The sequence below is a fragment of the Monodelphis domestica genome, chromosome 2, assembly GCF_027887165.1.
Source record: "Monodelphis domestica isolate mMonDom1 chromosome 2, mMonDom1.pri, whole genome shotgun sequence".
Classification (NCBI taxonomy): Eukaryota; Metazoa; Chordata; class Mammalia; order Didelphimorphia; family Didelphidae; genus Monodelphis; species Monodelphis domestica.
The window spans coordinates 313977334-313993492 of record NC_077228.1 but is presented as its reverse complement, the minus strand read 5'-3'; the positions used below and the strand labels follow the sequence as shown (position 1 = coordinate 313993492).

At 34.1% G+C, this 16159-nt stretch overlaps 1 protein-coding gene across 3 annotated transcripts in view; it reads left to right on the top strand.

Annotated features, from left to right (window-relative positions):
* Window positions 1–16159, top strand: part of EYS (eyes shut homolog) — a 743667-nt gene that overhangs the window by 37023 nt on the left and 690485 nt on the right. For all 3 annotated transcript variants that reach the window (XR_008916582.1, XM_056818439.1, XM_056818440.1), the window contains exon 3: window positions 9856–10019. Coding sequence is in view for 2 of the 3 variants with exons in the window: in XM_056818439.1 (XP_056674417.1) it covers window positions 9856–10019 (164 nt within the window). In the remaining variant the exon portion in view is untranslated. The remainder of the gene's footprint in view (window positions 1–9855; window positions 10020–16159) is intronic.

Sequence of the window (16159 nt, the reverse complement as noted above, 5' to 3'; positions counted from 1 at the left end):
GATTACCACTCCTGCCTTCTTTCTGTCAGTTGAGGCCCAGAAGGTCTTACTCCATCCTTTAATTCTGACCTTGTGGGTGTCAACCCGCCTCATGTGTGTTTCTTGAAGACAACATATGGTAGGGTTTTGGATTCTAATCTATTCTGCTATTCATCTACATTTTATGGGTGAGTTCATCCCATTCACGTTCAAAGTTATGATTGTCATTTGTGGATTCCCTGGCATTTTGATAGCCTTCCCTAATTCTAACCTTTTCTTCTTCGGCTCTACCTTTTAGTCCAGTGATTTACTTTGAATCAGTCCCCCTTGTTCCCTCCGTTGATGTTTCCCTTTTTAGTCGCTCCCTTTTTGTTCCCTCCCCCTCCCCCCTCTCTTTCCCTCCCTTTTTGTTTTCCCTCTCCCTCTCCCCCCTTGCTTTTCCCTTCTCCCTACCCTTGTTGGGTAAGATAGAATTCAAGATCCCAATGGATCTGGATGTTTTTCCCTCTCAGAGTTGATTTCCCTGAGATTAAGATTTAAGTAAAATACCCTCTATTCCTCTCCTTCTTATAGGAGTTTTCTTCCTCTCCCCTTCCCATGTGAATCTTTGTGTGAGAAAGATTATTCTATTTGGTCTTTCTTTACCCCCTATTTATACATTACATTTTCCCCACATGTTAGTATACATAGATTGATATAAATGTAGTCCTTATAGAAGAGAGTTTGAGTAACAGAAGAAGATAACATTTTTCCCCTTTCCTTAATATTTACCTTTTCAGGTATTCCTTGCTCTTTGTTTTTTGGTATCAAACTTTCCACAGAGCTCTGGTCTTTTCTTTGCAAAAAGTTGGAAGTCTTCTATTTTGTTGAATGCCCATACTTTCCCTTGGAAATATATAGTCAGTTTTGCTGGGTAGCTGATTCTTGGTTGGAGACCCAGTTCTCTTGCCTTTCTGAAGATCATGTTCCATGCCTTACGATCATTCATAGTAGCACTTGCAAGGTCTTGTGTGACCCTGATTGGCATTCCTTTATATCTAAATTGTCTCTTTCTGGCTTCCTGTAGGATTTTTTCTTTTGTTTGAAAGCTTTGGAATTTGGCAATTACATTCCTGGGAGTTGTCTTTTGGGGGTTTAGTGTAGAAGGTGTTCTGTGAGCTCTGTCAGTGGCTGTATTGCCCCCTTATTCTAGAATCTCTGGGCAATTTTGTTTGATTATATCTTGTATCACCATGTCAAGTTTGGTGTTTATTTCTGGCTTTTCTGGAAGTCCAATTATTCTTAAATTATCTCTTCTCCCTCTATTTTGCAGATCTGTCACCTTGTTGGTGAGATATTTTATGTTCTCTTCTAATTTCTTGGTATTTTGGCTTTGCTTTATTAATTCTTGCTCTTTTACACGATCGTTGTCTTCCAGCTGCCTGATTCTGGCCTTTAAAGCCTGGTTTTCCTTTTCACTTTGGTCAAACTGGTTTTGTAGATGAGTGAATTTCTTTTGCATTATTTCCCACTTTTCCTCCCAGAAGGCTTCCATCTTTTTGGTCATTTCTGATTCAAATTCTTCATGGGTTTGTGGAGATTTTCCATTTCCTTTGGGAGGTTTCGGGGCATTTTCTTGTGCCTCGTCTTCTATCTCCTCTGTATTTTGTTTTTTGGCTCCATAGAATGTGTCCAAAGTCGCCCCTTTCTTCTTATTTTTCTTGGTATTTTGGGGCTTCTGTGCTTCTGTGGAGTTTGCCATCTCTGAATGGGGAGGATTAGCTTTTCTTATCTCTGTCTGGTGTTCAGAGGCTTTAGTCCTGGGCAGATTGTCGGTTCTATGAGCTTTCCCTTGGCTGCCTTAAGGCAATGACTTTCACTGGAAATGGAATGGAAGGGTTGGACCAGGGGGCCACACTCTTCCCCGTTCTCTCTGCTTCCCTGCTGCTAAGGTGCCCGCTCGACTGGACTGGGTTGGGTTGCTTTCAGGAAGTTGCCTTCAGAATAGCTGGCTGTAGGGCTGTCTTGCCCGCCCCGAGGGTTGCTGTTGTATCAGACTACCCTGCTCTCTGAGCAGGGCGGAGCTGCGGCTTCCCAGAGCCTTGGACTCTGCGCTCCTACCCCTTAAGTCCTAGTGATCTCAGGTTCTGGCTTTTGAGGGGGGCCGTACCTTTTCATCCAGGACCAGGTCCAGGAGGAGGATTCCCAGGGTCTATGCTGTTGATCGTTTTGAATTTCGGCATCTTAGGAGCTTATAGTTTGAGATTGGTCGGGAAGGGTTTTCCGGAGATCTGAACTTTAGCTTTCCCTAAGCCGCTATCTTGACCGGAAGTCCAGGATTTTGTTTTTTAATCCACTCTGCTATTTGCTTCTGTTTTATGGATGAGTTCATCCCATTCACATTCAGAGTTATGATTACCACCTGTGTTTTCCCCAACATTTTGATATCGTCTCCTTGTCCTGCCTCGACTTCTTTCACAATTTTCTTTTAAACCAGTGGTTTGATTTTAATCAATCCCCCTAATCACTGCCCTCATTTTACTTCCCTTTCTGCTTCCTCCCTTTTTGCTTCCTTCTTATTATTTTTTAGGGTCTATTAAATTACCTCCCCATTTTTTTACTTCATGTCCTTTTCCTCCCTTGCTTTTTCTCTTCTCACTTTCCCTGTAAAATAAGATAGAATTTGATACCCCAATGTTTATAGCTGCTCTTCCCTCTCAGAATTGATTCCACTGAGAGTAAGGTTTATGTATTACCTAGTAACACTCTCTTCCTCTCCTTCTTATAATAGTATTCTCCCCCCCCCCATTTCCCATGAGCATCTTTGTGTGGTATAGATTATCCTATTTATCTTACTCCTTCAATTTTTTCTTGGTACCATCTTATATTCCCCAACTTTTTTTCTTTTTTCATATATCCTCTTAGACCACTTACTACCCAAACCTCTCTGTATGAATAATTCTTCTAATTACAGTTTTTGAGAGTTACAAATAACATTTTTCCATATTAGTAATTTAAGCAATTTAACCTTATGAAAGCCCTTAAAGAAGAAAATTAAAACTTTCTTTTTTTCTATCTCTCTCTTTCTTATTTACCTTTTCATGTTTCTCTTGATTTTTGTGTTTGGACATCAAACTTTCCACTTAGTTCTGGTCCTTTCTTTATAAATACTTGGAAATCTTCTATTTAGTTGAATGCTCATACCTTCCCCCAAGGATATAGTCAGTTTTTTGGGTAGGAGATCCTTGGTTGTAAACCTGATTCTCTTGTCTTTTAGGATATCATTTCCCAAGACTTGTGGTCCTTTAGTGTGGAATCTGTCAGATCTGTGTAATCCTGACTGGTGTTTCTTGATATCTGAATTGTCACTTTCGGGCTTCTTATAATATTTTCTCCTTATCTTGAAAGCTCTTAAATTTGCCAATTACTTTTCTGGGGGTTGTCTTTTGAGGATTTAGTACAGAGCATGATCTCTTTCTATGTCTTTCTTGCCCTCTTGGTCAAGAACATTAGGGCAGTTTTCTTTGATGATTTCTTGTAGCATTATGTCAAGGTTTCTGTTTAGTTCTGAATTTTCAAATATCCCAATGATTCTCAAATTGTCTCTTCTAGAATGGTTTTCATGGTCAGTCATTCTGTCAATGAGATATTTCATGTTTCCTCCTATTTTGTCAGTCTTTTGACTGTTCTTTATTAATTCTTGCTGTATTGTGAAATCATTGGCTTCTAATTGCCCAATTTTGGTCTTTAAAGACAGGTCTTCATATATAACCTTTTGGTTTTCTGTTTTTTGGTTTTGTCTATACTGCTTTTCATGACTTCCAGATGTTTAATTTTGGTTAATTGGTTAAAACCAATTTATTCATCACTTCTTTCTCTAATTAGGAGTTCCTGTGTTTTAAACTCTTATTTTCTTTTTGAACTCTTTCCTACTTTTCTTGCCAAAACTTTTTCGTCTTTCTCATAATCTCAGATTTAAATATTTCTAGAACTTGTGGCCAATTTATATTTTTTGGAAGGTTTTGATGTGTTTACTTGTTAGTCATCTGCTGTTTCCTCTTAGTCTGGATTTTTTCTCCTTAAAATTTCTCTTTCTCTTGTTCTTCTTGGTGGTTGAAGGTTGTATTTACTGGACATTGCTGGCCATTACTATGATGGTTTTCCCTTCCCTTTCCAGTCAGAAGTCTGAACAAGTAGTGCAGGCTCTCTGGGAATGGATCTAAGGAGTGTGGTTTTTGCCTGAAGCCACCTCTTGAGTCTTTGCAGCTTCTACTGTATGCACCCCTCTATGCTCTATCTCCTCACCCAAGTTCCACATTCCCCAGCCTCCTGGGGTCTCAAGACCAGCTGCTCTCGGGGGTAAATCCCTTGTATTATTCACCTCCCAATGATTGTCCCTTTCTCACTCTAATTCTGGCACATTGGCTCTAACTCTGGTTTTGAAGGTGGGGTGGGGGAGGGTTGATTAGCTCACATTTTGGTGGGAACTATTTCACCCCCTTATAGTGTAGAAATGCCCAAATCCCATGTAACTTCAATTTGTTCCCTACTGTGGAGTGCCTTTGTTCATCTGAAATTGATTTATTTTGGCCTTTTGAAGTTGTCTATATAAGTTGGTAGTGAGGAGAGGAAGAGTCCTGCTTCTATGCAACAGCTATCTTAACCCAAGAAGTTGCCTTTCTTATCTGTTTTTTGAAGTCCTTTTTTAGTTCTTCCAGGATCTGTGTCTAATCCATATTTTTCTTTTAGACCTTGTATGTGTTTCCTTTGGTTTCATTGCCCCCCTTCTGTGCCTGTTCCTTGTTCCTTACCTCCATAAAAATTATTCAGAGTAACATGCTATTTTTGTTGTTGTTTTTTGTTTTTCCTATCTAATTAAAGGTAGGTTTGGGTGGATAATGTGGTAATCTGAGGGGTAGGGGCTGTGAAAGCCTCCTGCCACTGCTGAACCTTGAGATGCTGATAGCTTAAAGACTTTCCTCAAGCTTAGGTATAAGTGTTTGATCTCTTTCTTATCTTGATAATGGGAGGTGCTGTGTACTAGACTCAATCAAGCACACCCTTGGAGGTCTATACTGAGCTTTTGGGGTTTTCTTTCTTAAAAGTTGTTTCACTCTTTCTCCCTATTGGTTCTTTCACTCTTATATTTGTTTTGTGGTGATATTTTAATCTTTGTCAGAGAGGATTCTCATGGTGGCATGGAGTTGCTCTGGATTACTCCTCCGTCTTGGCTCCATTCCCCCCCCCCCCCAAAGTCTTCTATCATTTAATCTTCTGGAGATTTATGTATGTCATATGCATAATGAGGAGTTTAAATGAAATAACCTCTAAATTATCTTTGACTCAGTGTAAGAGTCAGAATCTCTAGGTGAAAATTATGAATCCTGTCTCAGCTACTTTTAACTTGTGTGTACTAGAATTAATGAATGAATTCATTAGGACTTCCTCATCTGAGAAATGAGGAGTGACACTTAAGTGAAAACTTAGATAAGTTCTTTCTAATTTTCTCTAAGTCTTGTAATCAAAAGTCCTATTCAAGACATATCTGACATAAGTGATTATTTTGAAAAAATCTTCTTTATTATTTCTTCTTATTAAATGCTAAATTCTATATTTCCATATCATTTACTTATGTTATTATATACATTTATTCCATCTAGGACACTGATGTCACTGAAATGAAATTGTTATTTTTGTTATTTATTTATTTAAATTGTTTCCCTAATTTATACAGGAAAGAAGAAACATGGTCAATTAAAGGCCAAATCTTATTCCTAGTAATTATAAGAGCTTTCATCTATCTCTTTCCTTTATGGGACATTTTGACCACTTGTTAGGCACTCTAGTGTCTCTTATTATCATAAGGTTATCATTTTTATTCCAGACATTGCTTGGACAATTGCTCAATTGCCTTTATTCTTTTGAAGATTAAGCAATTAAACAACTTCAGCAAGTCCAAATAGAAGAGATTACAGGATTACACCATGATGACTGATTTGTTCCTTAGTAGTTTATGCTTAATAAACCTGATTATTTTTGTAATGATCACTGGTGCTTTCCATGTCCAGTATTTGGACTCTGTTCTTGAGGAAATTATCTTAATTTCATAATACAGAGCTATGTGAGTACACTACAATCAAAAAGGCTAACCTTTGACTGCTTTAATTTTTTTAAAAATGTGAAATATATTTAAGCTTTGATTCAAGAACCATTTGGAAACAACTTTCTTTATTGATAGAAATGTATTGATCATTGCTCTAGCCTGTTTGAGGTGGGCAGTATTAGATTGGTGAAAGGTTAAAAGGTGTCCTAGGACTTCCAGGTTTGAGAGGGGAAAATTTTACTCAGTTCAAGCTATTTAGATCTCTTAAGGGAGAGAAAAAGACTGGGTTAAAAAGGACCTACCTATATAATAATATCTTATAGTCAATCTTTTTGTGGTAGCAAATTATTGGAAGTAGAAGATATATATATATATAAAAATTCAGAAATGGCTGAAACAATTGTGTTATATGATTGTAATGGAATACCGTTGTACTATAATAAATGATGAACAAGATGATTACAAAAAATCTGGAAAGACTTATATGAAGTGATGCAAATTGAAGTGAGCAGAACTGGAAGAATGTTGTGCACAATAAAAGCAATAAAGCATAATAATCAGCTGTGAATGATTTAATTGATGTTATAAATGAATTGATCTTGGACAAGTACAAGGTATTCATGATGAAAAAGTATATCCACATCTATAGAAGGAACTGACTGTATAAATGCAAATTGAAGAATGTCATTCTTCACTTTATATAAATTTTTTGAATTTTCCTCTACTGTAAGTTATATATGTTTTCTAATCTAGGGGAGGGAGTACAAGAAAGAGAGAGAGAGAGAACATGGATTACAAACTGTTAGAAGGCAATTATTGAAAATTGTACCAACATAGAAGCCAGGCAACGAAAAAAAAAAACAAAACACCAGAGAAGCTAACATGTCAGAAAACCAGCACTTAAATCATATACCAATTACCAGTTTACTATAGTAAACATTTGTAAGAGTTTTTCCTTATATGAGATCTGAGATTCTTTTTCCTGTTAATCTAATTTATCTTGCTCCTAGCATGATACCTGATTTACTATGTGTATTGTCTGCTATATATTCTATTGGGTATACTTTCTCTGATTTACATTTTGCTTTCCATTAGAATGAAATGACTTCTTTGCTATTTGCTACATGTTCATTGTGAACTGGCATTCGTTGGGAAGGGAGTGAAACCTAGACTATGAAAATGGATTGAGTTCTTTCCTCTTTAATAAAGATAAAATGATTAATGGCAGGGCTGCACCACCATGATTAATCCCCTGACTGATCTGAAAGATTAAGAGAAATCACAAACTCTAACAGTCTCCTGATGGACTCCACATGGTTAAATGTGTTGGCATCTACCTTGTATAAACAAAGATCAGTCTCTTCTCTTGAAGAAGTAATGAGGGAGGAATTGAGGTCTCTTAGTCTACCAGCTAAGTGGTTATTTACCAATCAGAGATGTTTTGGGATTGGGGGTGGAGGGAGGAACTGAGCGAAATCTCACAAGGGCTATATTTGTACCTGCACTAGAGGAATTTGGTCTCTTTTGCCCTTTGATTCTCCTTTTGGATTGGGGAGAGGGTCAACTGACCAGGTTAGGATGTCTCAACTAGTTAATTAAAGAATTTTAGAATTAAGAAATAGTGCTTTTTGGGAAATTTAATTGCTATAGTGCCTAATAGTCACTATAAAATGACAGTCATTTTCACAAATTGCAGTTAGCCAATTTTCTGCCAGTGCTATACCCTTAGGAGAAGTAGTTTCCTAAATAAATCATTCTCTTTAGAAGGAAAGACACCACTTTCTTTGGAATATGTTCATAGAGCTTTAGAACAAAGAAGTTGTAAGAAGGTTGGTATGATTAAAAAAGAATGTAAAACCATCTCAAAACAATTTTAAAGGAGTCAAATAGGATGTTTTACCTTATCAATTTTGCTTATAAATAAGATCTTGTTCTCTTCTAGCATGGCTTATATCTCCTACTCCAGGTTTTGATACTCTATCAAGATATAACCAAGAATTTAGTAAACACTGAATCAATGTAGATCTTAGTCCCAGTGGCAGGGAGAGGTCTTAATCTATATTTTCCAGTAGATAAAAGTCTGACTGTATACCTTCATGCTCAGTATTTTAGCCCCTGAGTTTTGGTCACAATATTGATTTCTGCTACACAAGGAAGCAAATTTCTGAGAAGTTCTTGAATTGCTATCAGCTAATGTTAGACATTTTCCTTTCTGTTTTATAGATTTTTTTTTGCAATGTAGGGATTTCTCAGCAAAAAAAAAAAATGCTCTTTTACTGATAGAGGATTGGGTTCAGTGACTGATACCCTACCTGCATCATATCCTTTCTTTTTCATTCTGTTTCCTAGTCAGGTTCAGGTTCCTCCTGTTTTTCCTCTTAAAGAATAATCTGGGGACTGAAGACAATAGATACCAACAGAAAGGGGGCAATGCATGAGCCCTTATACCTAAAACAAAAAGAAAACCACCCCACAGACATCAAGTGCAGCATCTGTTTCAAAATCTTTTTATTTCATCTTTATTCAAATGCCACAACTGCCCTGTGGAATAGACAAGGCAGAAGGAACAAACCCAAATTTTATTTCTTTAAGCATATTTTTTCAATTACATGGAAAACAGTTTTTAACATTTTTAAATGTTAAGTTTCACTTTCTCTCCTGCCATTTCTCTTCTTCCCCGTCCTTGAGGAAGTAAGCACTTTGATAGCGATTAGACATGTGCATTCATATGTAATGTATTTCCATATTAGTCATGTTGTGAAAAAAAACAGACAAAAAAAAACTCCAAGAAAAATAATTTTTTGAAAAAGTTAAAAAAAAGCAACTCTTTCTGTCAATGATGATCTGCAAATTCTTTGAAGTTTGCATTTTAGAAAATTGTCTAGGAACTTAGTGTTTAAATGAACTGGCAAGATTTTCAAAATATAGTAGAAATAAATTTTATTTTCTTTGTTTCTATTTTATTGATATATTTTTCTTAAACATCTTAAAAAGATGGAAATTCAGTCCAAGACTTACAGACTTCAAAGGTAGCTTTCTATCTACACTCACTCTAATTTTTCATAGAAAAATATATTTACATTTTTTAAATTTCATATAAAAATTATTTTAACTTAGCATAAATATATCATCACTTCAGTTAAGGTTGCAAAATATTTTCTTTCCCCAGCCCCCTATGTGCTCTCATACAGATACAGTGGACTACATAGTAAATAAGGTATTTTAATTCTCCTTTGACAGAGTCAGAATCTAAGACCTCATATGCAATTTTGCTCATTTCTTTGTAGGATACTTATCATATTATTTTATATTATATTTATTTGTATATTCACATGTATAATTTATTCACATACAGTTATGAACTAACCACTAGATTTCAAACATTGTAGCCTAGATGCCTTAAGTGTTTTTATGCTAACTGAAATAAAGAGAATTAAAATTTAATGTTAATTGAACTGAAGAGAAATCAAAATAATGAATTTTGTGTGTTTTTAGCAGTTCCCACATATAAAAGCTACAAAGTAATGCTTCTTTTATCTAAATGATTAAATGGTTATGCAAAATTATTTTTATATGTTTTCTTGGAAAAAGAGAAATCTTAAATTGGTTGGTTTTATATTCAAACATATGGAACTTTGTAGGATAATTGAAAATGGGAATCAAATTTTGGTCAATATTTCATTAATATACATGTAAATATATGTGCATTTAATATTTGTTGCTGTGACAAGGGCAACATTAAAAGACTAGAGTTTACATAAATGCATAATTATTCTTTTTTGCCTCTTTAAAAGTGTGCAAAGGTAGAGTGTTACTACGCTGAGGAGCACAACAATAGCTACCACAGTTTATGTGCTGCTGGATGGACTTGCAAAACCTTCCTATTGAATATTAATGGTTGCGAAGAAAATGGATACCAGCATGGAGCTATCTGTGAAGATGGAATTAATGAATACAGGTGTGTGGGTCTTTGTCTCTATAAAAGAAATTTTGTTAAAAAATTTTACAAGACAATAATCATATTTATTTCATTGTCCCATATTCTCTTCCCTTGCTTGACTTTTCTTTCATTTTCCTGATAAGTATATGAATATAGCATGTTTTTATCTCCCTTTCTCAGAGTCTGAAGTGCTTAGTATCTCATCTCTGTACTAGGACTTCCCTAGGCTCCAAAGTTTCAGATTCGTGCTCGATTTTTTTTGAATAATATAGCATAATATAATATAGAGGGTTTTTCCCTAATGTAATGGAGGTTAATATATGACTATATCACTTAAGAGAATATCATTCATATGATTGACTTTATGGCTTCATGCCAAGTCATCAATATTGAACTAATATTTTAGTATAATATTGGAGAGGCTAGATAAGAGGTTATCATTATCATCATTATTCTAATTACTGTGTGGATGTAAAATAATGAGTTATTAGAAGGAAGCAGGTAGGACTGGAATAAAAGCATCCTTTAATGACAGAATGCTTGGTTTTGAATCCTGGTTGTATGATCTACTACAATTATAACATTGGTGAAGTCATTGCTAGTTTATATAAGTCATCTTAGACTTTTGATTAAAGTGAGAATTTTACTCTTACAGATTAATTCTATTATCTTATATTTTTAAATGTCCATTAAAATTATTATTAAATAACTTAATAGCAGTAATTTGAAACAACCCTAGATTTAACAGTATATTTTCTTGTACTGCTTATTTCTAGAATTTCTATTTCTAACAGAATATTTTATGATCTATTTTTTCCCTTTTTAGAATCTTTTTATCATTATGACACACTGCTTGTCTTAATATCAGATCATTTGAATTTTCTGATAGCTTCTAAAAACAGAAATGAGCAGATTCCTTGAAAAAATTCTGGTAAAGAATTTGACGCACAATTCAGTAGATATTGAAAGACTTGGATAATTGTTTTTTTTTTACTTTGTAAAAAATGATTCTGTCCTTTTCTATAAAGAATGCATGATAGATATTGAATAAAATAAATTAAAACTTTAAAACTAGGCTTTTGTAAGTTTTCTTGAATGGTATTTAATTATGATTTTTAGTATCATTATCTTTGCCAGTATCATTAAATTTTTAAGCATTTTTTCAGAAACATGGGGAATTGAGTCACAAGCAAAGGTGGCTTAAAGCAGCATGTGTGTGTATGTTCATAAACCCATACACACATACAGGTATAGAGTTTATCATATGTATTCCCAAAAATACATGCATCAATAGTGGGGAAATCAAGCAAAAATAGGTATCAGCTCAGTGGATAGAACATTGGATTTTGGAGGCAGGAAGACCTGAAATTCAATATGGTCTCAGAGAGTTAATATTTTCTTTTACCATGGGCAAGTGAATTAACCTCTGTTTGACTCAGTTTCTTCTACTATAAAATATTAACAACATGGATTCCAAAGACAAGCCCAGTGATTTTGTTATAGAATTCCTTTTTTCTTCTAATGATGTCATCATGCTGCTCTCAATCTAACTGATTTACATTGGACTTAATGTTTCTCTTAGTTGCTTCATTGACATTACTGGCCTTAATATTTCTTCCAGGCCTGGTCCTTCATTAATGTATTTCCATGCTGGACTTAATTCACCTTTTCATATAGTTTTTTTATTGGCATACTTGGCATGTTCCTTTTCTAGCATCTGTGTTTTTCTCTTCAGGGGTCAGTCAAGCCATCTCAGCTTCAGTCTACTAAGAGAGTTGTCTATAAACTTTTTTGACTACACATTCCTATAAAACAAATGTTTTAATCAAATAAGCAATTACACTTGCACACACATATACATATATGTATATATATTAAGGTACACACATGTGATCAATTGTTAATTACATCAATACATTAATGTAGTGATGAAGTATATTTTAAAAATAAAACTAAATATTTTCTAAGATGAGATAGAGGAAATAAATTATATTCAAAATAATTTTGTCATATTATTAATGCTAAAATCAATTTTATGTTACATAAAACAAGCATTGGATTATTTAATAATGACAATGAAATGGACAGTTTTATTATATTTTTATAATTCCTGATTTAATACTTTTTTGTTACAGCAATTCAAAATCTGTTTCTAACAAATTAATTTTTATATTTGTTGTCATAGGCAAAGATAATTATTTCCCTAAGATTCAAAGATACAAATATAATAAGTACATTATCTTTAGTACTTACTAAATCATGATAGTCATTTTATATTCCAATCTAACAATTTTAAAAAGGATGTTTTTCTTTTGAAATTCAGCTCATAAATTTCTATCTTCCCTGATGTCAACCAGCTGTTTTCCCAAACAAATTGGATGATATTAGTAATATCTATCATCTGTATGTGTGTGTCTCTCTGTCTACTTACCGTCTATCAATATTTTTATATCTCTATGTACAATAACATAGGTAAATAGAAATATAGATAGATGCTAGGTATTTCGTATTTTAAAATGTTAAATTTAAATGCTATATTTTAGCATATTTAAATCTTAGGAGAGAATATTTCATTTTCAATTTTTAATGTATGAAAATGAGAGTTGTTAATCAGAGGATGCATTTTGATTTTTCAGTGGGAACAAATACTTTGAAAAAAGTTGTTTCCAATGATAGCTTCATACTGTTATGAGTTCTTGGTATACTAATCAAGGCAAAAGTAGCCCTTTCTCTCATGACCCTCTAGTCTCATGGGGAAAAATCATGAAAACAGTTATGAACAAAAAGATATATAAAGGATAAATTGGTAATTATTACAGAGCAAAGGTATTTTTGTTAATATTGATTTTGAAAGGATTTTTAGTGAAGGTGAGATTTTAGCTATGAAAAAATAAATCCAGGGAAGAAAAGAGGTGTAGATGAGAAGAAAGGATTTCAGGCATTGTGGGCAGCCACTAAAACTTCATGGAGTTGGGAGATGGAATATCTCCTATAAATAAAAATTAAGATGCCAATGTCAATGATTACTAGAAGGTGTGTAAGCTGTAAGAATAGAAAAGAAGTAAGGGGCTAAGATGTGAAGAATTTTACATGTTTACCATGATTTTGTGGTTGTTCCAATAATAGATATTATATTTATGTTATAAGTCCCTTGATAGGCTTGTGCAGCTATACCTGAGTATGTTAGGTGCTGTGAAAAGGGGATGATGAATGAGCATGTAATTAAACTTCTTACCTAGTAAGGATTGTGGGTATCTTAGCTGGTAGAGACAGCTGTAATTGCTCTCATGTGTATAATCCATTTCTTGAAGTTGTGTGAGAAGTCCTAAATTTTAGAAAAGTTGTTTAGACCTCCAGCTTGTAATTCAATAGAATATTCTATTTTCTTCATGTAAACTAAAATCTCAGAAGGGGACTGGGACTGACAGGTTTTTGGTCTTAGCAGTCAGACTTATCTAACTAAAGCCAGATAAAGAGTCCCCAAGCTGAGAATAGTTCTTTCTTTTTGGATACTAAGTCTGGGCAGAAATCAGAACATCCAGTAAAAGATAAGTTTCTAATTTGATATTTAGCAGCTTTTGATTTCCTTCTACATATAGGAAACTGCTTGCTCATTTAAGCTAAATCTGTTGTGGTTATCTTCAATAAGTGTTTCCACATATAAAATCTAAATTACTAATATGCTGATACCAGAAATCATCATACCATTAATCTAAATCATAGTTTAGCTTCATCATATAATCTATATATTCCAGAAATAGCAATAAGCAAATTATTTAATATCTCCAAACTATATACATTCACTATATACATTTTGTAAAGGATAATAATATTTCATTTACTTTCATGGTTACTTTGACAGAGTAGCTCACTTTTAGTTTTTTTATTTTAATTTTTTTAAACATTATTTTATTTGGTCATTTCCAAACATTATTCATTGGAAACAAAGATCATTTTCTTTTCCTCCCCACTCCCCTCCCACCACCTCCCATAGCCGAAATGCGATTCCACTGGGTATCACATGTATCCTTGATTCGAACCCATTTCCATGTTGTTGGTATTTGCATTAGAGTGTTCATTTAGTTTCTCCTCAGTCATATCCCCTCAACCCCTGTAGTCAAGCAATTGCTTTTTATCAGTGTTTTTACTCCCACAGTTTATCCTCTGCTTATGGATAGTGTTTTTTAGATCCCTGCAGATTGTTCAGAGACATTGCATTGTCCCTAATGGAGAAGTCCATTACGTTCGATTGTACCACAGTATATCAGTCTCTGTGTACAATGTTTTCCTGGTTCTGCTCCTTTCGCTCTGCATCACTTCCTGGAGGTTGTTCCAGTCTCCATGGAATTCCTTCACTTTATTATTCCTTTTAGCACAATAGTATTCCATCATCAACATATACCACAATTTGCTCAGCCATTCCCCAATTGAAGGGCATCCCCTCATTTTCCAATTTTTGGCCACCACAAAGAGCTCAGCTATGAATATTCTTGTACAAGTCTTTTTCCTTATTATCTCTTTGGGGCACAAGCCCAGCAGTGCTATGGCTGGGTCAAAAGGTAAACAGTCTTTTTGGGTATAGTTTCAAATTGCCCTTGAGAATGGTTAGATCAATTCAGAACTCCACCAGCAATGAATTAATGTCCCTATTTTGCCACATCCCCTCCAGCATTCATTACTTTCCATAGCTGTCATGTTAGCCAGTCTGCTAGGTGTGAGGTGATACCTCAGAGTTGTTTTGATTTGTATCTCTCTGATTATAAGAGATGTAGAACACTTTTTCATGTGCTTATTAATAGTTTTGATTTCTTTGGCTGAAAACTGCCTGTTCATGTCCCTTGCCCATTTATCAATTGGAGAATGGCTTGATTTTTTGTACAATTGATTTAGCTCTTTGTAAATTTGAGTAATTAAACCTTTGTCAGAGGTTTTTATGAAGATTGTTTCCAAGAGTAGCTCACTTTTAAAAGAATTTATTCTAAATACTTCCTTGTTTACAAAAATCTTCAAATAATCCTCTTCTGATGAAATAGATTTTTTTAAATAATTAGGAGGGTCTCAACTAATGCCCAAAAAAGAATATACACTGTGACATTCCAGGCATAGTTATCCAACTTCTACTTGAAAATTTCAATGAACAACAACTTTCAATTTTCAATTTAGGTTACCTCTAATTCGTTGAAGTTTTTCCTGACATAAAAATTAAAATTTGAACTTTTCAACATTTGCTTGTTTTTCTGGCTTGTGAGGTCAAAGAGAACATCTACACATTTTTCTGCACAGTGGCCCTTTAACTTACTTTAAAAAGAGTCATGACCACTGTGTTTTCCTAAGCCCTTTCTTTTCTAGGAAAAGGATTATCTTTTTCCTTCATAAGTTGCTTCATTTTTCTGGGTGCTCTAGTAAGACATTTTTCAGGTCATCCATATACCGTATAGTCTGTGAAACCCCAAACTGAACATAGTATACCAGATTTGTTCTAATAAGGGAATAATACCAAATAAATATTACTTCCTTATTCTTGGAATTTATGCAGCAGAAGATCACATATTTTTTTCCCCCAATTTCCATGTTATACTGTTGAACCTTAGTTGAACTCCAGTGTACTAAATCTTCTAAACATTCCTTTTCAGGTGAACTGTAGTCTATCCATGCTTCTCTCAACTTATGCTGTTGAAATTGATTTTTAAAAAATCTTAAAATAAATATTTATATTTATCCCTTTTAAATTTCATGGTATATTCATAGTAAAGACCTAGTTGTCAAGACATTTACATCTTTACCATTATGTGGTATGTTAATTACCTCTTCACTGAAAAATGACTTCATCCAACATTGTTTAAGTTCAAGCACAGATTCCTAGGAAACTCTACTGGAGATCTTAACAAAATATTAATTGTCTATGATTATTTATAAGAAACTAAGCATTCAATCAGTTTTCAATTTATCTAATTTATTTCCCTACTTCATTGAGAAATGTGAAACTATCTTGTGAATATTTCCTTTAGCTATCTTTTTAAAATTCCTAATGAGGGGATTCATTTCTAATATTGAATCATGTTTATTTCTAAGTTTTAAATTGAGGCTCAGATCTATCTATTGGTCCTTACTACGCATTTGTTTTTCCTAAGGAACTACAAGGACTGCCCCACCCTAAA